Raw genomic sequence first — 23,391 nt, forward strand, 5'->3', positions numbered from 1 at the left:
GCGGCATCTGAGGGTTCTTTCTCCTCAGACCTTCTAGAATTATAGGAGAACTCTGTCCCCAGCACAGCTGCATGGTTGAGGACTCAGCTCAAAGCCAGCCTTAGCCTGTCCTTGCTAGCTGGACCAGTGAAGCTCTCTGAGCCTCAACCTCTGAGCCTTGTAAACTAAGGAGAGAGCTAGGCCTTCCCTCATGGACGTGCTGAATCAAATGAAATCACGCACAGAAAATAGCACAGTGCCTAATAGGTAGTAAGTGCTCAGTAAACGCCAGCTCTCGTTATTCATATCATTGTTAGTATGGCTGTTACTCTCATTGTCATCCGCTCTGTCTTCTTCCTCTGCCACCCGCAAAGGGCAGTTCTTGAATTTACTCCTCTTTACTCAGGTGGTCTTTGATAAAGGCTACCATTTGCTGAACACCTGCTCTTGGCAGGCCATTGTATAAATGATTTGGAGAATTTTCTCATTGGTTTGTCAGAACACCTGTGAGGAAGGTACAGTATTAATCCCACTTTTCAGATGAGGAAACTGAGGCTCAGAGGGGTTATGTGACTTGCCCAAGTCATACAGCTAATTCTTGATAGAGTCGGGATTCAAACCCAGATCTATCTGACTCTGGAGGATGCACTCCTCTTAATGTTTCTTTGTTCGGTGGGGGTCAGAGTAGGGGTGGGATAAGCTGGGGGGCCAGGCAACAAGAAAAGCATGAGGTTTACACTTATCTTTCCTACCCAAGATACACTCAAGCAGAGCAAGGTAACTGCATTTCTCATGCCATGCCTCTCCCAGGAGCTCTGGGAGGGAGGGATGGCCGTGGTGGCCCAATGATGCTTAGCCTTGGGTTAACACATTTTTGCTAAATAAACTATGTCCTTCATTTGACAGGAGACAAGGAAGGGAAGGCATGTGCCCAAAGTCCCTCAGGGGATCATTGGCAAAGGGGGCTGGTAGCTGGAGTCCAGGTGGGGGCCTGGTAGGAGGCTCTCCCGCCCCTTCAAGAGTCTCCACCGCCCCTTCTCCATATCCTGGCGCCCGCTCACTCGGCAATGCTAAATGTGGCGTGACCAGGGAAGCGCCGAGCTGGCCGTAACTGGACACCGCAGCGGAGCAGGCAAGGGGCCCAAGGTGCAGGGCAGCCCATCTCCAGCTCCGCATGACCGCTCGGCCTGACCTGCCTGCCACACCGGGCCCTGGCCCCGAGCAGCTTTTCCAAGGTGTACTCCAGCACCTCCAGAGGCAAGGCCGGGGGCCTTTCCTCCACCCAAATCTCAGGCGTTGTAACTGGTGGGGTGGTGGTCACTCCCCTCTCTGGAAGCAGAATAGCATGTACAGAGCAAGGGTTTTGGATATGAGCCAGCCTGAGTTTGAGTCCAGCTGTGTCACTTCCTGGTTGAGTGATTTTGAACAAACTGTGTAATTCTTTGTATCTCACTTTGTTCCTCTGATAAATGGAGCTCGAGGACTCATCTCACAGGGTCGTCATGAAGATTTAGCAAGATGATGTGTATGTGGTGCCCGACACATAGAAAATGCTCAAGGACACATGCCACACGTCTGACCTCGTTGGCCAAACGTGGCTGTAGCCTCTGACCCCAGACTCTAGTTTTCCTGATGGTCTTGCTGCTTCAGGCAGGCCTGGGGAAACTGGCTAATGGCCCCATGCCCAGGTGGCAGCTGCTGTTGCTACCCCTGTCCTGTCTGCCCGGCCTTCACTCAGCCTGGCCTCAGGGGGCTCAGACCCCAGCTCTGCTCTTCTGAGACATGAACCTGCGGAGGCCTCTCTGAGCCCCAGCTTGGGCTACACCTCCGGCTGAAGGTCTGGTCTTCCCAGAAGGACCCCTGTAGCATCTGCTTCACCCCCAAACTTGCACCTATATTCCAGGACACTATCTCTAGTTCTGGCTGAGTTCTTGCATGTAAGAGGCCTTAACGGAAGGCTTCAGTTCACAGTCACAACTTTTATACCTTGGCTTGGCCAAACCACCACCTGGCCTCCTCCAAGCCCCCAGGGACAGGATTAGAGCCAGGAGTTCAAAGGCCTATCCCTTGATTTGCACAGAGGATGCAGAAGACCCCAATGGTCCTCAGTGCAGGGTTTCCTCTGGGAAGGTTTTATAAATGATGATTCCTGATTTGGTGACCATGACATCCCTTTGGTTGCCTCAGCCAAAGTTCTATTTTGCAAATGAGGAAAGGAGGCCCAGAGAAAAAGCCGTGACTTGCCTAATACCATACAGCCCAGGAAAGAGAGGATCTTCCACTAGCTGCGTCCAAAGGGCCCTTCTGCCTTAGAGGCAGGGAGAAGGGGCTCCGATTGGTGCATCTGGGGGGTGTCCTGTTTAGCACAGGGAAGGACTCACTGTGGAGGGAGGGATGAGGCTGCCTTGGAGTAGCCGGTGGAGTTCCCGAAGTTGGATGATCTAGTTCATAAGCTCTAGAATCAGGATTGGATTTGAATCCCAGTAACTGTGGGACGTTGGGTGGACAAGTTGCTTAACTTCCTTCCCTGGGCCTCAGTTTCCTTATTTGTAAAATAGGACTAATAATATGTACCTCTCTGGAGGATTAGATAACCTATTGCTTGTAAATGGCTTAGTGCATAGTACGTGCTCAATAAATGGTAGCTATTATTAATAATTAACAGTGGGACAGAGTTAATTTAAAGCATTAGCTCTGGGGGAGGGGGCAGGGAGACCAGAGGAAACTTCTCTTCCTGCCTTCCACCTCCGTCTCCCTGACATCCTCTTACCCCATTTGCAGAGGCTAAAACTTCCCTCCTTTTGACTTTCTGGCCTCAGAGATCATTTCAGCCATTCCTCTGTGGTAGAATGGCTATAGAAATTCACAGGAATTATAATAGGAAGGAGGGAGTGACTGTTGTTTTGGATCCCTCAGGAAGCCTCTCTGATGGCTTCAGCATCCTGGGGCTGACACCTGCATTTAGAAGGAATCTTTTACGGACAGCTAACCTCTATCTTATCTGCTTCAGTTTCAGGTAGCACAGTGGGATGTGAGTGTACAAAAATCAGCAAACCAATGCAGGAGGTCCAGCTCTCCTTTCTCAGGAGCTACCCTGGATGTACTCATCATCCTGCCACTTAGTGTGGGCTCCCACAACCCACAGCCTACCGCTTCTTGGGCTAAAGCTAGGCCCGGGCTTTCAGTGTGCCCTGGGGTCCTTTTGACTATAAAGGTGTTCATCATCACAACCCTATATCTATAAAGCACTGTTCAGTTTATAAAGCACTTTTGTATCTACCGTCTTATTTCATCCTCCTCTTGCTCCAGAGGGAAGCAGGCAGTGGTGTGCTAGAGCCAGCAGCTATGGGCTTTCGAGAGCCAATTGTGTCCATCTCTTTCCAACTCCATGTTCAGTGGAATCAGACCAAATAGGCCATGGTGGGAGTATTTACCTATGGAAATTAGCAAATACTACAAATTACAAATTAGAACCATTTTTTTTTTGGAGAGCTGGTTGGTGAACATTTATCAGCACACCACTGACAGAGAAGCAAGGTCACTAACCTCACTTTTCAGGGGAGAAAAACGAGGCCAAGAGAGAAGTGACATGCTTGGGACCACATAGCTAAAACTGAAAATCATAACTCCTGCTTCTCAGACCTCGAGAGCCCCAACTATACCCCCAAACGCACACTCCAGGAGTACAACCCTGGCAAAACGTTAGCTGAAAACTATTTCAATATCTGGGCATTCTCTCTACCCTCTGCTCTCTGAACTTCTCCTCCTTTCATGATCCATGGTGAATGGGAGAGTAAGGGTGAAGATGGAGGAAAAGCAGACTTGATCTTCCCTGGAGTCAAAGGGAAGACAGAAATGACGGGTTACAAATTCCCCAGAAAGCATAACGACATGGTCAACAACGATCATCGAATCCCTGCCCTGTGACTTTTTCACAAACAGCCAGACCTGTGTCCCTTCTACCCAGCACATCTCCCCACCTCTCAGAGACCGTTTCCCTAGAGCCTCAGGACTTGGGCACAAGGAGCCATTTGGGGGTAGAGGTTGGGGGATACCTGGTTTGCTGGTTGTGTGACCTTGGACAAGTCACTTCCCCTTTCTGTACTCAGTTCCCTTATAAGTAAAATGAGACACTGAAATTATTTGCATCTACAGATGCTGAAATTGGTTCCATGGATGTGTCTATGGTCAACAGAGCTGTCAGGCCCTCACCCCACTTTACTTTCAGGAGAGACCTCCCTGAGGAAATATATCCTTAAGGGGACCAAGAACAGCTGGGTGAGGTATTATACCCCAGAAGGGAGGTGCTGTATTATCATTCTCATTTTTAGGTGAGGAAACTGAGGCTCAGAGAGGTTACCCTGACTTGCTTCGGTTTACTCAGCTAGTAAATTATGCTCCCCTGGATTCAGACACAGGTTTCAAAAAGCCAGTATGCTTAACCGGTAAGCACATGGCCCCACCTCGGGAACACCTTGGTTTCCTTGCTCATACCTGGAAGCCAGGGTGGCAGGTGGGGGGCAAGGTTGGAGGTTTCCTTGGGAGGGTCTGTCCCTGCATTCCCTGTGGGCAGTTGAGTCACAGAGGACACCGAGGGCCCTCACTGGGTGCTCTCCACACTCCCTCCTACCTGGGCTGCCTCCTACCCACCCTTTATGAGCGAGGTGGAGACAGTGCAGTTCCGCCTTAATGGTTTCTGTTGCTGGCTGCGGCAGCATGTTTTACGAGGGGTGGGGCCCATGCCCAGTGCTGCCTGTGGCCCCACCCAGGGCTCCGCCTGCCTGGGTGCTGGGAGGGGTCCCCTACAGTAGATCAGTAATTACTCAGTAGGGGGTGGCAGGGAAAGGCCCCGGGGGGCCTGCTCTGGAGGCTAGGGCATCCTAGGATACTCAGGATCTAGGGGTGTCAAGAAGGATGGGGCTTCTAGCTCCTCTCCTCTCACCAAGGTTGGGGCTTCTGAGGCCAAAAATTCTGGAGCTCTTGACCCTGCCTGGGTTTCAGGAAATGGGTCAGATGTCCCTGCCTTGAGATCCGATGAAAGTGCTTTGAGAAGCAGCTATAGACAGACAGAAAGGGCAGGGGGTGAAGTGGGGAAGAAGAACAAAGGATGAAAAGCAGCCTTGTCCTCCGTGTGATACTTTCCTCAAATCTGAGCCACTGACACCAGCAACTGAGCCATTCCCATTCCCCAAATCAGGGCTCTCCCAAAGCCACTTCAGTCATTCCCCTGCCTCTGGAAGTAGGCTGGTCCTGGAGCATCACTCAGTATGTCCATCCTGAAAGAACACTTGAGCCACCTGAAAGAACACTTGAGCTAAACTTCATCTCCCTTGTAATCTTAATCCTCTTGTCTTGTCCTTCCTGCCAATCACCAAGAGACCTTCCAGAGGCTCCTGCAGGGTGGGTCCCAGCCGTGCTGCAGACGCCTGGCTCCAACGGCTTCCTGTTCTCCCACTCTTCTTTGCCTAGCACTCCTGCCTGTCTGTTTTCCCTGACCACCTCTGGGCAGCTTTCCATCTCTCTAGCCCATCTTCAGCCCCTGCCACCCAACCTTGGCCCTGAAGGAGCTGAATCCAAGCACTCACAGTGGGTTCTGGGCCATGGCCACCATCACGGCTTCGGGGAGTCATCAGGCCAGGAACAACCCAGGAACCTCCATGGAGGTTTAAATACTCCCACATGCCTGGACCAGCCCCCTGCCTGAGGGCTGGGGTGGGGCTGCCTCCCCAGGCCAGGCAGGCAAGTCACATGATCCATAAATGCCATAGGACCACAGGCCCTTCCCAGCAACCTGGGGAGACCAATTGGAGCCTGATCTCTCTGGATGGATAGACTATGGATGTATGGATGGGTGGATTAATAATATGTGGATGGAGGGATGAATAGGTGAGTGGATGGAAGGATAGACGGATGAATGGAATTGACAGATCAGTGAATGGACTGATTGATGGATGGACAAATGACTGATGGAAAGGTGGACACATGGATAGATGGACAGTGGGACAGATTGATGAGAGTCCTTGACCTGCCTGTGGATGCTTATTTGGTAGATAGGAAATAAGGGATGCTTAGTTTCAAAGAAACAAAAAAGTGCTACCTCTCAAAGCTTCCATCTATCCCTTTCTGAGACACACCTACCAGGACCCCTTCTCTCCTCTACTATGGTCACTGACTCTGAGAGATTTGCTCTCCTGGGTTCTCTCTACTCCTTAGATGCCCCTTTGCGGAGACCTCCTAAGCACCCCCGGCCCCCAGGGATCTTTTGCTCTTGGGCGACAAGAGCAAAAGATTGCCTTTTCTTCCCTCCTGCCTCTCTAGAGTCCAGGCTCTGAGGCTGTGAGTTCACCTCCAGATCTTGCTCCGAGAAGCAAAGTCTACTTACCCTCCAAGGTTAGCAGGAAGAGGGGGAGACAAAAATATCAATTCCAAGAACATGAAATCCTTAGATAGGCAACTTAAGGAGCAGATGACCCTCATTCCCCACCTTTTTCAGGGATTTTTAAAGGCACGACTGGGTCTGATGGTGAGAGCAGGTTTGGCAAGGGACTTGAAGGTGAAAAGGTGGCCTAGAAACATTGGGGGCCTGACTGGAGAACTGGGTTCCTGGACAGTGGGAACTTCTTGCCTGCTTAATCCTCTCAGAGGGCAGTGTGCATAACACAGTGGTCTGAGGCCTTAGACACTGATTTCCAGAGAAGAAAGTTCTTTTTAAGCCTTAGTCTGCCCAGCCGTGAAAGGGACCAGAGTGGATGTTGAGGTGTGGAGTGACTGAAGGAACAGGAGGATTTTTCACAGATTATGAAATATCTTCATCCTTCTTTACAACAAGCTTCCTTCAGGCACAGTGGCTGAAGCGAGGGCGGGGGGCAGCGGGGGGAGGGGGGTGACAGAATGGGCTGGGGGATGCAGGCTTGCCTCTTGAGTACCCATTAGTTCTGCCATTCTGTGGTCTAGAAGTCTAGCCTCCACATGAAGTCACTCAGGGCTGAGCCTTGTGTCTCATCCCTGCCTCCAGTGGGCTGCATTGGTCATTGGCTTCAGAGTTGATTGGTTTGGTGGTGATTGGCAGCTGAGGATTTGAGCTGTGCAACCAACAAGAATAACTAGGCCTTGTTTCATCTCATCCCCTAGCCGGGCATTTATCATCTCAGAAACACCTGTTCTCCCCAGCAGCTGCCCTCACAGGGAGTCCATCTGACCAAAGACCCCAGAAACATCTTCTCCCAGCTCTGCCATCAGTGTAGGCCAGTCACAGGAATGAACCTCATTTCCTCCATTATAAAATGGGATCTTCATCTTTGCTCTAAATACCTCACCCGGCTGTTCTGGGGACTGAATGAGAACCAGAATGTCAGAATGCTCTGAAGAAGGTCAACCGGCACCATTTTGTCTGGTGCCCCTGCCTCCTCTCTTGGGGTCCCAGGCCCATGGGATTTCAGAATAGGAATGGAGGCTGAGATCTTTACCCCCTTCACCCATTTGTCCCTCCTGGTGTACTCCCCATGGAGGTGATCAAGAGTGCTCACATCCAGCTGCTGGGCCCCTCTCTGTCTGCTCACCTTAGTGGGAGCGTGAGATGGCACAAGATCTTACCATTCCTTGGGGCCACGGGCCTCTCACACTCTATACATATCATTATCAGAATGACTGCTCATTATTACCGATCTATTATTAGGGATATTAATTCTGCCACCACTACTAATAATCAGATCTAGTACAAGACACATACTGGTGGATCCCCTCCCCGCACTCCACCCAGAGCACGCATTCGTGCACACACTAGGCAGGCAGTAAGTGAACTGCCTGGACTTGACAAATCATGGAGTGAGAAGAGCAAGGACCTCCTTATTTGACAGATGGAGAAACTGAGGCCCCACCAGCAGAAGGGACTGTTCCCTGCTATGTAGATGCCTGTGCACTGGCCCTTCCTCTAGGCACTCGAGCTAGGTGAAACCAGCTCTGAGCACCTAATCATTTTTTTGCCCATCTGAGAAGAAGGATGTGGAGAAGTGGTAGGTTCTAGGGGTATTTTCCCTGGCCATTCAGCTCCTGGGCTCCAGACTCTACCTTTCTCCCTTCTCTACTCCTAGACCCTCCTGGGCTTGGCATCGTCATCCCAAAGAACTTTTTCTCTAAAACCCTTCCCACCTCCTTCAGATTGGACACGCTCATGGGAAGGCTCAGAGAGGCTGAGCCCCCTCTCCAAAGGCACATGCTCTGTAAGGCCCAACGTAAGTTCCAGGAACACCCACCACCACCACCACCAAAAGGGGGCTGGAGACACCTCTGACTGTGAACACTTTTGTGGTCACTCTGGCTCTGTTGTGTGGGGACTTCTAAGTACAGAGTCTGATAATTGGGTTTTCTGGTGATGTGTGCATATGTGTGTGTATCCTCATGCATATCCTATGTCTTCCAAGACTGATGAGCTGGTGTAGTTTGGGACATGGCTGTGGAATTTACAAGTGTAGGTGGGATCTCCAACTGTCTCTGGGCAATCCGGTTCCAGGGACACACCCCATTCTGCGTGTGTGTGTGTGTGTGTGTGTGTGTGTGTGTGTGTGTGTGTGTGTTGGTGCCTCGGCTCACTGCAGTTTGTCAGAAGCAGTAGTTTCAGGCTAGGGGAGCAGGACTTGAAACTGACTGACTATGCATCTTCTCATGAGCACAGGGTGGAGGGTTAGGTCAGAGCTCCCAGTGGGCTCTCTGTTGCATTCTTGGGGGTCTTGAGAGGTGTCTACCCCCTGGAGATTCCAGAGTAGTCATGAGAGCATGGGTTCTCTTTACTCTGTGACTCATAACTGGTTCTCAAGTCAAGTTCTCTGAGAGATCACAATTCAGCTAATTTTCTCCCCGGCCCCATTAATCTGAGCTGACTAAGCAAGAACCACAGGTGGGGTAGAGACCCAAGGATGCTCATGATGGCAGTCATTCCTAAACAATCTGGCAGGACTCCTTGCTTCAGTTTTTGTCCATCTCCCTGCCTTGGGACTGGCCATGCTGAATTGAATCAGTTACACTCCCAGCCTCCCAAGAAAGGTTGCCACTGGCTCTTTTTGGGTCCCTCTGAGCATGTCTCTCCATTTCCCCCCTCTATCTACCACCCATTTGCAGTTTAGAGAGATCCACCTGGACATCAGACCTCGACTTGTCTTCTTGCACTTGAATTCATTTTTACTATTTGGCCAGCATCCAGCCTATAAGGGCCAGATGGGATCAGGAAGCTGAGGGCTTATCCAGGGATGATCCTATCCTAACTATTTTGTCCTGGTGGCATAACTCTGGGCTTTTCCTGCACACTGGGAGAGTGTGGAGAACAGACCAAGACCTGGCGAGGGTTTTGATGAGGGATGTTGAACTCCAAGGAGGATATCTGGTGTATGGAAAGATCCAGCCTAGGGAGCTGGAGATGATGTCGGATGGGAATATGGAGTTAAGGATGAGGACGAAGGTAAGGCTAAAGAGGTGAGGTGGGGACGGAAGAGAGGGACGGAGTTGCAGAGACGGAGGTGAAATTGGGTATAGGGAGTTGGATAGGAAGAGGGCTGGACTGGGGTTGGAGATGGGATTGGGGATACAGCTGGTTTGTGAAAGGATAAAGGGATGGAGTGGAGGGGTTGAGGGTGGAGTGAGGCTTGAGGTTGGGGATGGGCAGAGAGAAGGAGGAAGGGGCAAAGGTTAGGAATGGATCAATCGGAAAGACCAAAATTGTTCGGGGACCTTTGATTGATGCTTCTGAGATGCACTTTCCCAGAGGTCATCTTGTCATTCCCTTGCTCCTGGGCAAGTCGCCAGCCCAACTACACCCATCCCAGATCAATGGCTGCCTCTCCACTCAGGAAACCACCTCTTATGGTTACATAGTCCAGCCAAACTCAATTTAAAATGCTGAAATGTCTCTCTGAAGACTAATGTTAATTGCTTCTGCTGCAGAAGCCATTCTTGGAACTATTCTCTGCAGGCTTCAGCAGGGATGGCGGGCTGTGACTGGGAAGGAAATAGGGGAGGACATATCTGAGGGACTTCTGTCCCCTGCATCCTTCTGTTATGGGGGAACAAAGGGAGGCAGGCGGAAGTGGCTCCCAACAGCCTCCTCCTCATTAGAATAGGAAGATGGAGAGACTAAAAGAGGGGCAGTGGGCATGGGGCCTTCTTTCTGTCCCTTCCTGTACACAAACTCCCAGGAAATTTCAGTGTGACACGGTCACACTGAAACACAGGCTTGAGCCCTGTGCCGGCTGTAGGGGTTCTGCTAGTCCATGAAGACTCTGGTTGGAAGGAGGGAGGTTAGATATCAGGAAGGACTTCCTGGCTGGGAAGGATGGAGAGTCCACGGGATGTGTTGCTTACTTAGAGGGCAGATGGGACTCTCCATGGGGGTTAAAGGAAGGTTTTCCCTGAGACCAAAGAGGGGAAACGTGACAGCTTCCCAGAAGGCACGTGTAACCAGTGGGCTTTCCCCTCGTCTTTAACTCTCGCAAGCCTTCTCTCTTCTCAAAATGAATGACGAAAGCTATTGGTTGGGGGCCATGTAGGGTCAGTGTGTAGATAAGACAAAGATACCGAACAGGGGGCTCCCAAACCCTCTAATTTTCTCTTGCCTTTCTAGGAGCAGAATCGAGAGGATTCTGGGGCTACCTGAGCCCCTGGGAAATAAAGTCCTCTGAGAACTCCCTGGCATTCCTGGGAGAACAGGTTCCTGGCCCTGGGAGGTGAGTGAGGCGCCGGGCCTGGGGGTGCAGCGTGCCTCGGCAGGCCCTGGAGCCCGGAGCTGAGCTCTGCAGAGGCAGGATGGGCGGGGCTGGCGGGAGCTGGGAGGACATGTGCCTCTCCCCGTAGCACCTTCGCCTCTGAGGGATCCAGAGCCCGTTCTGGGCCTGTCCCACCACAGGAGAGGGGCCACAACAGGAGGAGCTCCCCATGTCAGTTGGGGATGCCCTTCTGCTACCTGTGTCCTGGGGGCTGGGGAATAACCAAGGTGGTGAAAGTACCTGAGCCAGGCCTAATGGGGACAGGACTGGAGTACAATGCCACCCTCCCTACCTCACTCTCCAATCAGCCTGGAGGAACTGGGTTTTAGCAGTGGGAAACAGAGAAGGCTATGGGGGCCAGCAGAGCTGGACCCTGCAGCACTAGAGACTTCAGACTGCAAGAAGGACTTCATGTCTGTGAGGGAACTGAGAGTTTCCTCCTTCAAGATTAGGGAAGCAAGAAGAAGGAGGCCCTGTCTGGTGTAGGGAATGACCCGCCTAGAGGCAGGGGCACGGGTGAGATGCCTTCTCAAGAGAATAGGCCCTCTCCACCTGGGTCCTTTCCCTCTGACCAGTGGTGTCTGGACATGCAAGCACATACAAGCATATCCCCACACACCTGTAGGTGCAGGGAGAAGAGGCAAATACACCCACTTGTTAGAGTCTATTCTTAATCTAACTTGCTTCTTTGGACATTGAGGGAGGGCTGGGGGACTCCACGGGGAATGCCAGAACCTTACCTGATCAGGTAGGGGGTGGGGAGGAGCTGTGGGAACCAGAGGGGGCTTCCTGCTGCTCCAGCTATTTCCCTAAGGGCTTTTACTTCCCAGACTCCAATTCTAGGCTTCAAGGGTCCAAGAGCTTCCTGCATATCCCAGGTCTGCTCACCAGGCCTCTTGGCTTCAGAGGTCTTGAGGGAGAGAGCTGTCTCTAGACCTCTGGGGGATTCTGCCGTGAGCTCAGCATCAGTTACTGGCCACAGCACCTGTTTGCCACCTGTCTGCTTCTTCACCAGGTGTACCGCTTTCTTCCTGCAACCCAGGCCTTCCCCCAGGCCCTAGGCATCTAGACCCCAGCCCAGGTGCCCAGAGAGGTTGGTCAACACACACCCTTGGCACCACCCAGGCCCCAGAGCTGGGCTCTCTTCTCTCCATCTGGGGTGGAATCTGCTTCCCTGTCTTTCAGCTCAAGTTTTCCAGTTCTAGAACTTCCGAGTCCTCGTTTTCTCCCAGCTCAGCGTGGCTAAGCACACCCTCTCCAACAGAGACACATACAAAATCCAACAAACACCAGAATGAAAAGCCATGCTACTGCAAGAAAGATTGAAGTTAGAAAACCCGAAACAAGAGCAAGAGGGAGGAGCATGGAGGAGGGGGTCCTCCTTGGCCTCCAGGCACTCACCAGCTTCCTGTCTCCGTTTTGCTGCAGTGAGAAGTTGGGATGGACCCCAGTGCTCTCAGTCACTTCCCAGAGCCCGTTAAAAAAAGCAACCCCCACCCCATGCCCTGGCCCAGCCCCGCTGGCCTCCACGGCTGACTTGGGCCGGGTCTCCTCTTACCTGCTCAATGAAGCAGGTCGGCGTGGGGGCCCGAGCCTGAGGGGCCAAGAGCTCAGTCCGTCTGTCAGTCCGTCAGCTTGGCCGTCCTGGGTCTGTGCTGACATCAGGTGAGGGGAGGCAGCTGCTGGGTGAGCCAATAATTATGATATCAGCTTCCCCTTGCCCCGAGGGGCTGCTGCCAAAACGGGGAGAAGAGCAAGGTGACTAAGAAGCTAGTTTGCTCCTTGGCTCTTGTTTGACAGGTATAGAATCCTGTGCCCGCCCCGGCCGCGCCCCGGCCCCCCCCAGCCCCTCCCTCCTCCTGGGCCAACCCAGGCCCCCTGTCTCTGCCAGTGAGCACAGCCCGTGGCCTGTAGAAAGGAGTTTGTCCCATGGCCCCCACCTACATCCCAGAATGGAGATGTCGGCCCCCATGGGTGGGGCACAGGCCTGTTGGGACATGCACACGTGTGTCAGGAGAGCCAGGCCACCACATGTATGTTCACGGAGCTGGCGATGGTTCTGGGGAGCAGCTCTGGGTGGTGGCCCAGGGTTCTCTGAGGCCTGGCATGACAGGTGGCAGTTGTGACCCCTCAAGGGCCAAACACAAGCACAGATTTGCTGAGAAAGGTCTGTCCATTTGTCTCTCTCTCCATGATCCCTCTGACACCTTCAGGGTGTCTCCTGGTGTGTGTGGGTGTGTGCACCCACATGTACATGTGTCCATGACTCCCTGCGTGTGTCTGTGGGCACGCGAGTCTCTCCATGTGTCTGTATGTGCATCTCCTGGGTTGGTGTGCATTTGCCTCTGGGCCTTTCCCCATGTCTGTGTGTGATCTCTGTCCCTGTTTCCAGACTTGTGTCTGTGTCCTCTTGTGTGTCATCTGTATGTTTAAACTCTCATGTCTGTGCATACGTCCTTGCCCTGTGTTTGTATCTGTGTGTGAGCGGATGGAGATGGGGCCCCTGGGTTCTGTGTTGTGATCTCATGGCCCCTGGTTATGGTCTAGAGAATGGAAATAGAAATCCATGTGTTTGTGGCCCTGGTCCTGGCCCCTCAGAGTCTGCTTTGAGAGTAGAGTGCCTGGTGAGCCCTGGGAATTTGTCCCATTGTTCCTACCCGGACTCAGGCCTAGGGCCTGTCCCTGGCTCCCTGACAGCCCTCCCTGCTTCTGTTCAGACCCTGCCCCTACCACTTTCTCACTGCTTCCTTCTCATCTTCTTTGTCCCTCCCCTGTCTCCTGCCTCTGGCCATTCTTTCCAGCCTCCCCACTCCCTCTTGTCCTGGCCTCTAAGCCTACGTGTATGTCTTCCTGGAGCTAAAGGCTCCAGGGACATGGTGGTAGATCTGCCGCCCAGCAAGACCTGGGATTTGCCTTCTGACCTGAGGGTGTAGATAGCTCAGCTCCTCCCCACTTACTCTATCTCATTCCAAGGAGGGAGGTAATGTCAGCCTTGGTTAGGGGATGGTGATGGTCATCTGGCACCAGTTTGGAATAAACTAGAACTTTTGGAGACATCTCTTTCTAGGCAGGGAATACCCATTCCAGAAAAGAAGGCACTGAGGCAGATGACAAAGAACCCAACTGTGAGTGATGGTTAGCTGTGTCATTTTCCATACTTAACCACTCTGAGACACAGTTTCCTCATCTGTTAACAAAGGAATAATATTATTCACCCATAGAGTTCTTGGGAGGATTAAATAAGATTGTGTTTAAAGTTCTTAGCACAGTCCCTGGTATATAGTAGATGCTCAATAAATGTGTGCCCCCTTTCTCTTCATCAAGCCCAGTGGTGTTGGATAGGGAATGAGGATGTGCTGGCTTGCCCACTTGAGTAGAGTAATTGTGTTCTGGGGCTAGAACAAGGGCCCTGATTCAGTCCACCTTTCTCTGGGGCTCACATTAGCAATCAAAGCTCTGCTCTCTTAACTATTGTTAAATCAATGGAATTTCACGGTGAAAGGGCAGCAGTCAGGACCTGCTAGTATGTTTGTTCCTTGCTCCTGTCTGATGTACACAGGGCTAATTGTTACTTCTATACTCACAGGTAATTCTGTATGGATACTCTGGGTACAGAGAACCATAAATGTTGTCAAGTGGAGGCTGCTACCATTGCTATCAATCAACATTATTCCGAAGGCTCTAACTAGTGCAATAAGATAAGAAAAAGAAATAAGAGGCGTAAATATGAGAAGGAAAGGGCCAGAGTCTTTAAGAATTACCAATGATATAATTGTTTACTTAGGAAATCCAAGAGAATCAACTGAAAAACTATTAGAACTAGTGAGAGAAATTAGTAAGGTAGCAGAACATATATTAAGTATAGAAAAATCAAAATATTTTTGTACAACTATAACAATCAATTGGAAAATATGAGACAAAAGATCCAATTTGCAGTAGCAACAACACTACAAAATACCCAGGGATAACCTTAGTAAGAAATATATAAAATCTACATGAGGAAAACAGTAGAACATTACTGACAGACATAAAATAAGACCTGAATAAATATAAATGCATATAATGTTCCTGAATTGGAAAGCTCAATTTAACATTGTAGAGATGTCAATTCTACCCTAAATAATCTATAAACTGAATGTCATTAAAATCAAAGTTCTAATTCCCCTCTACTCCTGAACTTGACGAGTTGATTAATTCTAAAGAATCAATGAAGAGTAAATACATGAGAATAGCTTAGTACTTTTTGAAAAAGAAGACTAACAGAGGGAACTTGCCTTGCCAGATTTCAAGATGTTCAATAAGACTTCTACAGTTAAAACAGTGTGATTTTAGTGTAAATTGACAAATAAATTAGTGGAAGATAACGGAGTCCAGGATAAACTTGGATATTTGTGGGAACTGAATATATGATAATAAGGTGTTTTAAAACAGCAAGAAAGTAAAAGATTGAATAAATGGATTTGGGAAAATGGGCCTTCCATTTGAAAGAAATAAAGTTAAGTCCTACTTCACACTAAACATTGAAAAAATCCAGATAGATTAAAGATATAATATAAAATGAAAATCATACAAATAAATAGAAAAAACATAGAAAACATTTTTATAATTATGGAGTGGAAAAGGCATTTTGGAAGCATGACATCAAATCCAAAGCCATAAAGAAATATGTAGCTTGACTAAGTAAAAATTAAATATTTCATTAGACCAAAATATACCATAAAAAAGTTAAAAGACGAAAAACAGCCTAGAAGAGTGTTGCAACGTATATAACAAAGTGTTGCTATCCATAATATAATAAGAGCTCCTCTAAATAAGTAAGGAGAAAAGACAGTCTCACAGAATAATGGGCAAAGGACACGAATAAGCAATTCACAGACAAAATGCAAATGGCCAATAAACATATGAAAAAAATTTCAACATCATTAAAAATCAAGGAATTGCGAATTAATTTAGCAGTCAGGTGTCCCTGGGAAGGCTGTGATGGGATGGACGACAGGGAAGAATGTGGTTTTCACCTTCACCTAGTAAGACTCTGCTTCTGATGGATAAGATGAATGTCGTTCTCTTCTGAGACAGGATCCACCTCTGCCCCGGAAGTGAGTGTGGGCTCTCGCTCCACCTTTCTTTTGGGAAGCACTATTTCCTCATTGCATGCAGTCTGGGAGTTGAAGCAGGGAGCCTCAGAAATTCCAAAGAACCGGGGACTGAAAGGGGGATTGTGAGGTCCTTCTCATTCTCTGCCGCCGGAGAGAACGATCTTCTCCTCTCATTACACCAGCCCCTCAGAATTCTCTCCTAGACCCAGAAAGACTGTCCTGGCATCTAGCTTCAACTCTAGCTGCTGCAATGTTGGCTCTGCTCCCCTTGGAAAGGACTTCTATCTGGAGGTTTGGTCCCACACTCTCCAGCATCCTAATTTCAGGGCCTGCAGCTATAGCTGAACTGGACTATGGCCTGGATGGGCTGTCGCTGAGGCTAGTTAAATAGACTGGGGCCAGAGGAATCTCTGTTTTTCTGGAGACTGGAGGTCAGAACCGGTTCGATGTCTACTGCTGAGCTCTGCCCAGGGCTGGGCTGCTTTGAGCCAGTAGCAGCCCTGACTAGGGGTGGAAATCCCTGGGGCCAATGTCTATAATGCTCCAGTCCAAGGCAAGATTCTGGTCACTCTAGAGAGAAGGAAGAGCATGTTTCCACCCTTAGGAGCCCTAGCGTGCTAGTGGAGGGACCCCCTTCCTGTACCCCACATTAAGACTGTCCATTTTTGTCCACTTCTGCTCAACGTGGGCTAGATTTGTCATCCCAAAGTGAGTTCCCAAGACTTGGCCTGCCACTTCCCAGATCTCCCAAGTCTCACTCCATCAGTATGGAAGACATTTAAGAACATCTGCAGAGAAACTGGGCCTGAGCATAGCTTCCCTGAGGCCCTGAGGCCTGAGGACCCCATCTCAAAGGAGGGTTGGAGAGATCTGGGATGAATCAAGATGGGCTTCTGCGGAACAGAACAGGCAGCTCCTTGGCCGTGGATGATGGAGGAGCACTGGCTAGAGCTGTGGAGGGTGTGTGGCGAGGCTACTGGGTTGGGAGGTCTGAGCCTGTTCTGGTTGGCTGGCCCTCTTGGAAATTCAGGGAATTTCCAAGCCGAGAGCTTGGGGGGGAGGGGGGGCGTCCAGTGGGGAGGGACATAGCTTGAGTCCTGCTGGGTGGGGAGAGCAGGCTTCTCCTGTCTTGTCCTAATCCCTCCTGCTACTGGGAGACACAGTTATGCAGGTGGAAAGGAGCAATGCCAGGGTGTGTGGGTGTTCACTGTGCATGAGTGTGAGTGAGAATTTACATTTCTGTTCACATGTTCACACGTGTCACCATGGATGTGCATTTAAGTCTATAGTGCTATAACCTGACGTTGGGTGTGTCCATGCCAGAAACTGTATCTCAGTGCATGTGCGCATTGGTGTACATGTGAGAACACTCATGTCTGACACTGTGTGCATGGGCATCCATGTTTACATGAATGTCTGAGCAACTGTGTGTGTACAAGTCTGTGACTCTGTGTTTGTGTCTGTAAATGACTCTGGGTGTCTGAAGGGCTGCGAGTGCCTGTGAGTAACTTAGCACACACGAGTGTCTGTGTGTGTGTAACTGTGTATGCAGGTATCCATGTCTGTGTTTGTGTCTGTGAGTTGTTCTATGTGTACCCAAGAATCCGTAGCTCTATATATATGTGTCTGTGGGTCTCCCACCCTTAAGAGCAAATCTGAATCTCTGTTGTAATCTTTCTGGTCAGGCTGCTCTATCCCTCTCCCCAACTTCATGCCCCTCCTGTGCCCCTTTCCTTCCCTGAGGTTGAGGGCTCACCATTTTAGAGGCCCTCAGACTCCCTGCCCCTAGTAAAACTTCATGGCTCTGCCTATCATGACTACTGGGGTCCAGATTGGGGTGGAGGCTGCAGGGGGCACCCTCTTCAGGCTGACTTTCACCAGAATCTCACCCATTCCAGTCCTACTCCACCTCTCACCCTGTACCCTCGGGCTGCACTGCCCTCCCTCTGTACAGCTCACCCCTCTTTCTTTAAGAAACGGCCTCCCCTCTGAGACTTTGGGGAGACAGGGAAGTCATGTCTTGAGCCCCCAAGGAGCCTACTTTGGAGTTGAGCATCCTAACCCCTAGAGTTGCCCTTGACCTAAGGCCTAAGTCAAGGTGAACCCAGGGAATAGGATCAATAGCTCTGCTGCCATCTTCTCCATCTCCCTAACAAGGGCCCTTTTTCCACCCTGAGAGGTTTCTCCTTGAAAAACTTGGCTCGATAGCTCTCCTGGGCCCTTTTGCTGCCATAGTTGTCTCTGGGGCTGGTGCTAGCCATCAGGAGAAGGTGAGGTAAAGAGGGACACTTCCAGGGTCCTAGGGACAAGAGCAGGGGAAAACAATAGAAGTTGGCTCAGAAATCTGGGCCTGTGCTGAATCTAAGGTGACATTGGCCCAGAGAGGCCAAGATATTGTCTCAGGGTCACACAGCACTCCACACACTGCAGTCTGGAAAGAGGCTTTGAGGGCAAGAGACCCCATATGCTTCTGATACATTCATTCATACAATAGTCACTGTGCCAGGCCCTGTGCTAGAAACTGAGGACACAGCTGTATCAGGTAGACTGTCCTCACGTTGTTTCTGGCCTCATTGATCTCCTGAGCAATGGGGAGCTCATTACCATAGCAGTTCTTGAGTGCATGAATTCAGCTAGTAGGAGACACCCAAAGCTTCTTGCTACCTTCCTGGAAGCCATCGGTGTAGCAGTGCGGGTGCTCAGGGTGGGAGGGTGCAGATCCCAGTCCCAGCAGTGCCCCATCCACCTGCCACAGCCCAGAATGTGCGTGCAGGAGGGGCTAAGTTGCGAGGCTGCCTGCACAAACCTGACATGGGCTGACAGGCCCTTCCTTCAAAGTCTGGCCTAGTCCGTGCTGCTTTATTGCCCGGCTAATGACGGTGATTAGGCTGACAGGTGCCGCCTGCCTCCTGTCCGCCCTCCTGCCTCCTGAGGAGGATGGTTTCCAAACACCTGGGGGTAGACTGCCCCCCAAGCTCTGCCAGAGCAACCACCATGGATGACCCCCTCAACCCTCAGGCCAGCTTTTGTCTACCTCCTTCCCCAAGAAGACAGAGCCAGCCCAGTCTTCAACCCTGGGACTGCTCTGTGACCTTAGTCCACATCTGGCCCTCTCTGAGCAAGACTGATGGGGAAGTAGAGAGGTACGAAGGCGAGCTGAGAACAGTGGACGGGGCATGTGCCCCCTGAGAAGCACACTCACCTCTTCCTTAGCCAGGGCTGGACTGTGGGTACCCAACCAGGGTCCAGAAAAAAGTGATAGCAGAGGGTCCTCCTTGCAGATGGGTCTGGGGCTGCTCCTTAGGAACCCATTGCAATATGGGTATGGCACTGGAGGGATCCCATCATTCTAGGGTTGGCCCTCTCCCAATGCGGGGGCTGTTGCCAGAGGTATTGTGGGGGTCCTAGTGTGGGCCTGGATGGGAGCTGTGATTTACGACTATGCTTCATAAATGAAGAATGCCAGCCTAGGGGGCTGGAGTGGGGGTGGTGGAGTCACTCGCCTGACACTCACTCTGCTAGATGTCTGGCATGTCCTGTCAAGATCCCCTGTCCCCTGAGGACAGCCATGTTCTCCCCCATGCAGCAGCCCCCTCCTGTCTGTGCCTCCCCCCACTCTCGAACCCCCAGCTCTAGGAATACTGGATGAAGGCCCAGCCCAGGGGGAATCCAGAATTAAACCTTTTCTGGTTTTCTTTCTTCACAATTCAGCTCTCTTTTTTATTGGGCATGAAAGTGATGATAAATCTCTTTTTTTTTTTTCCTCCCACTACACAGGAGGTAACTGGATAAGACTCTTGGGAACTTCCACCTAGATGAACTCAAAGCTTACATGCCGCTGTCCACAATGAGAGAAACTTAGGAGTGATACTAAGATGAACTTCCGGCCAGAAAGCGATAATGAGCTCCCACAATGGATGACGGGTGTGGTATTACACTTCCACATCCCACCCCACCTTGCCGGATACATAAATACTCTGGAGTTCATGAAGGCAGGAGGCAAGGGAGGGGTGGAGGTGAGGTGGGGAAGCAGAATGATCCAGAGCGTTGTCTGGTCCTGGCCTCTGAAGAACAGGCCAGTTTTGAACCTGTTTCTATGAGTTTCACCTGTATCCTTGCTGCAGGCTGCCATTTTGGGTGAGGGTCCATTTTTCTGGGCACTTAGCATGGGTCAGCCTGCCTTTCCTGGTCTGGTGGGACTGGTTTTTCCAGCTGGAGGAAGGGTCGGTGAGGAATTGGCAGGGGCAGCGGTTTTTATGTAAATGCCCTGGGAGTGCTCTGGGAACGAAGAGGCCGGTTTTCCCAAAGACACGCAGGGACTGGCAGCTCCCAATTAGCCAGGCTAGGTGATGTCAGTGCTGCTTTCCTGGGTGGCTGCGCCCACTCTGATTGGCCTTGGCAGGCATTCCTGGCCATTACCTTCTCCCTTAGGTGGGAGGGATACCGAGGGGGCCGCCATACAGGACAGAGGCCAGGTCCCTTCCCACTGTACTCCCCAACCTGGGGCCTGGACCATGTGGTGGACCAGCCCTGTAGAGTGCTGTGAAAAACCATCCCAGACTCTATTGAAGAAGACTTTAATGTGATTAGTATTCAAACCCTCCCCCGAAACCCGAGAGGCTGGGGAGAGCTCAGTGTGCTGGACGGGTCCCAGAATTGTTGCCATGGCAACCGCTGGTAGGCTCTGCTCCCCAGGTTAACCTAACCCTAAGTTTCAATAAATAGAGTGCAAAAGGATCTGATTACCCACCAAGCTGGGAAGACTAAGATCTGGGGTGCCAGAGAGGGCACGTAATAGTGTCTGTGAATTCACACACATGTACTGTTAAGCAAACACACTTAGGATCATGTGCACACACACAAATCCCGCATCTCAGACATCCTCACATGACACACCAACCTCACATACACACGTGCATACATACATACACATTTTCTTTAGACACACAGGGTTGAACACATGCACACCTTTCTCACAGACATACAGGAGGTTATACACACATATATACTTCTCTTAATGTTTGGCTTGGACCCTGGGTGTCCCCTTCCCACTCAGAGGAGTAGGAACAGATTGGGCAGATTATACCCTGGTCTAAAGATTAGACAGGGTGGTATTTGACTGGCTGGCCAGGCAGTGGATCGAAGAGTTGGTGTAGGCCCAGGAGGGGAAGGTGTGCAGGCTGAAGATGGGGATGCCCCAACTGTTGATAGCCAGCATGATGACCAGCACACCGATGATGTTGAGCATGAATCCTGCCCGGGCCTAGTATACAGAGAACCAGTGTGAGTAAGCAGCTGCTGAGCTGGGCCAGCATCCATCCCTTCAGCGTTCGTAGGCGCTCAGGAGCTCTCTTGCTAGCAAAACTCTCCCTTGGGAAGTCCTCCCTTGGGTCCAACCTGCAGCACTAAGCAATGCCCTTGCCTCTTGCTTTTTTCCCAATGCTAAGGAAAAGGGAAGCTCCTCATGAGCTTCCAGGGCCCTGTGCCTTGTTCTCTCTGAGTCCATCTCCCTGGGTGTGGCTGCCTGGCACCTTGTAAACTTCCCTAAGTTCCTCACCCCCTCCTCTTCCTCTCATATGACCCAGGTGTGACAGGTCCTGCAGATGCTCCAACTAGGGGTCATGTCCCAATATTCCTGCTGTCCCTCGCTCCAGACAGGTTCTATTCTCAAATCTGAGAATCGACGTGGCTTTAAGCAACATTGTGGTCCACTAAGATGGAAGGACATAGCAGGAAGGAGTGATGAGATATGCAAGACCTCTGCCACTCACCATATCAGCCACTCTGAGACCTCCGAAAGAGAAGCCGATGGCATTGGGTGGGGTGGCCACAGGCAGCATGAAGGCCAAGGAGGCAGACAGAGTGCAGGGGAGCATGACATAGAGAGGGTGGAGGCAGATGGCCTGGGCCTGGAGGGGGAGACGGTGGGCAGAGATGATGGCAGTCCCCATCCCAGAGGGGAAGGTGTGGCCCCAATTCTCCTGCTTCCCCTCTCCGAGGGATAATCCCCCTGCTCCCACAACACACACTCTGGCTATGAACTCAACACTTCTGCCAGAAGGCACTGGTGACCTGGGACAGGCCCCTTGACCTCTCTGGAAGGGATGAGTGTGTGGGGTGTGGTGAGGAGAGGGGCCCATAAAACAGATCTCAAAGGGGCTCGGAGTGTCATCAAAGGCTGCGGGAACACGCCTGGGGAGGAGGGGGCTGGAGACGCTTCAGGGAGCAATTTTACCCCATCACCTCAGGAATGACCAGAACAGGGGAAGTAGGTGAGGCCACCAGTGAGCCCCATCAGGATACTGAAGGAGTGACATCACCAAGGATGGGGCGAGTCAGGGTCCAGAGGGCCTTTGTGCCCAACTAGCTGGAAAATCAGGGGAAGGGTGGAAGCCCAGAGGTCCTCTCTCCGAAATGAAAGGAGGTGCAGACATGTCACTCTGACCCACAGGCAGGGCTCCTGGGTGGGGGTGGGCAGGGGGGCTGCCTGGGGGAGGTGTGTCTTCAGGGCCAGCTCACTCACCATGGAGGCTAGGATGGGCAGGAAGAGTGAAGCGGTAGCCACGTTGCTGGTGCACTCAGTGAAGGCAGCAACCACGACGCAGAGGATAAAAACAATGATGGAAGGTGACACGGACTGCAGTGGGGTCAGCTTGCTCCCCAGCCAATATGACAGGCCCGATTCCTGTGGGCAGAGGAAGGTGGTATGTGAGAGGCTGGACTGCCTGGAGTCTTAGAATCTCATGCTGAGGCTCTGGAAAGGTTCTGTTTCTGTCCACAAATGTCTAGTCTTCAGAGTCAAGGGCAGCTTGGGAGGGAAGATAAGACCCAGATAGAATCAAAGGGCCCCCTCACCTGCTCTTCAAGAACAGTTGGGTGTGGGGAGAAGGGTCAGATGAGAAGTTAGGAGAGGGGGCCGAAGGATTTTCTTGGGAAACTCCTCTGGGGCTTGATAGGAGTAAGGACTTTGACTCCATTTACTGCAGTCCTCCCGACCTCTCTCAGGAGGTCCTTAGCCAACCTTAGCCCCTTCCCTGCCCGCTCCAGCCCAGGAGGTCTTACGACAGTCTCAGAAGGAGAGCAGGGAAGGGCCCTGGTGGAAGCTGGGAAGAAGCTGACGGGAGGGTGGGGCCAGTCTATGGGGTCAGAAGAGCTCCAAGGTCTTGCCCTGCCCACATCTGTAATGCTAGATTGTGAGTCCCGGGAAATTATTTATTTTATAATATCACCCACTCAGCACCCAGAACAGTGTTTGGTATAGTTGATGAATGCTCGATGGATGAATTAACCTCGGACCCAGGAGTCCCTGCCTGACCCAGGGAAGCTGCCTCCTATCTGCTCAGTGAATGAGCTCAGCTGGAACGATGAAGCCCAGGGGTGTGGGTTCAGGGATCTCTCTCTTGGATGGAGGCTTTTGGAATGATGCCCTGGTCCCCAGAGCCTGGCTGGATGTGATTATGGCGCCTCCTGGTGGCTGCAGCAGGCTGACTGTGTCAATTCAATACCTCCTACTTTCAGGTGCTAAAGACATTGCGTTCTCTGGAAGGGGTGAAGGGGTGGAGTGG

At 51.3% G+C, this 23,391-nt stretch overlaps 2 protein-coding genes across 3 annotated transcripts in view; both read right to left on the reverse strand.

Annotated features, from left to right (window-relative positions):
• Positions 1 to 12,473, reverse strand: part of FOXN1 (forkhead box N1) — a 26,463-nt gene extending 13,990 nt beyond the window's left edge. Inside the window, exon 1 of one of the 2 annotated variants that reach the window (XM_011359977.2) lies at positions 12,289 to 12,473. The gene's annotated coding sequence lies outside the window, so the exon portion shown is untranslated. Of the gene's footprint in view, positions 1 to 12,131; positions 12,165 to 12,288 lie in introns of those variants that run through there. The other variant, XM_011359976.2, reaches the window with a different exon arrangement.
• Positions 12,474 to 20,918: 8,445 nt separating this feature from the next.
• The window catches only part of SLC13A2 (solute carrier family 13 member 2), a 20,302-nt gene continuing 17,829 nt past the window's right edge, over positions 20,919 to 23,391 (reverse strand). Inside the window, exons 10-12 of the mRNA XM_011360075.1 lie at positions 22,350 to 22,511; positions 21,598 to 21,735; positions 20,919 to 21,089 (exon numbers count right to left, since the gene is read on the reverse strand). Of these exons, the coding sequence (XP_011358377.1) occupies positions 20,919 to 21,089; positions 21,598 to 21,735; positions 22,350 to 22,511 (471 nt within the window). The remainder of the gene's footprint in view (positions 21,090 to 21,597; positions 21,736 to 22,349; positions 22,512 to 23,391) is intronic.

This window comes from Pteropus vampyrus, unplaced genomic scaffold (genome assembly GCF_000151845.1).
Source record: "Pteropus vampyrus isolate Shadow unplaced genomic scaffold, Pvam_2.0 Scaffold50, whole genome shotgun sequence".
In the NCBI taxonomy this organism is placed as follows: Eukaryota; Metazoa; Chordata; class Mammalia; order Chiroptera; family Pteropodidae; genus Pteropus; species Pteropus vampyrus.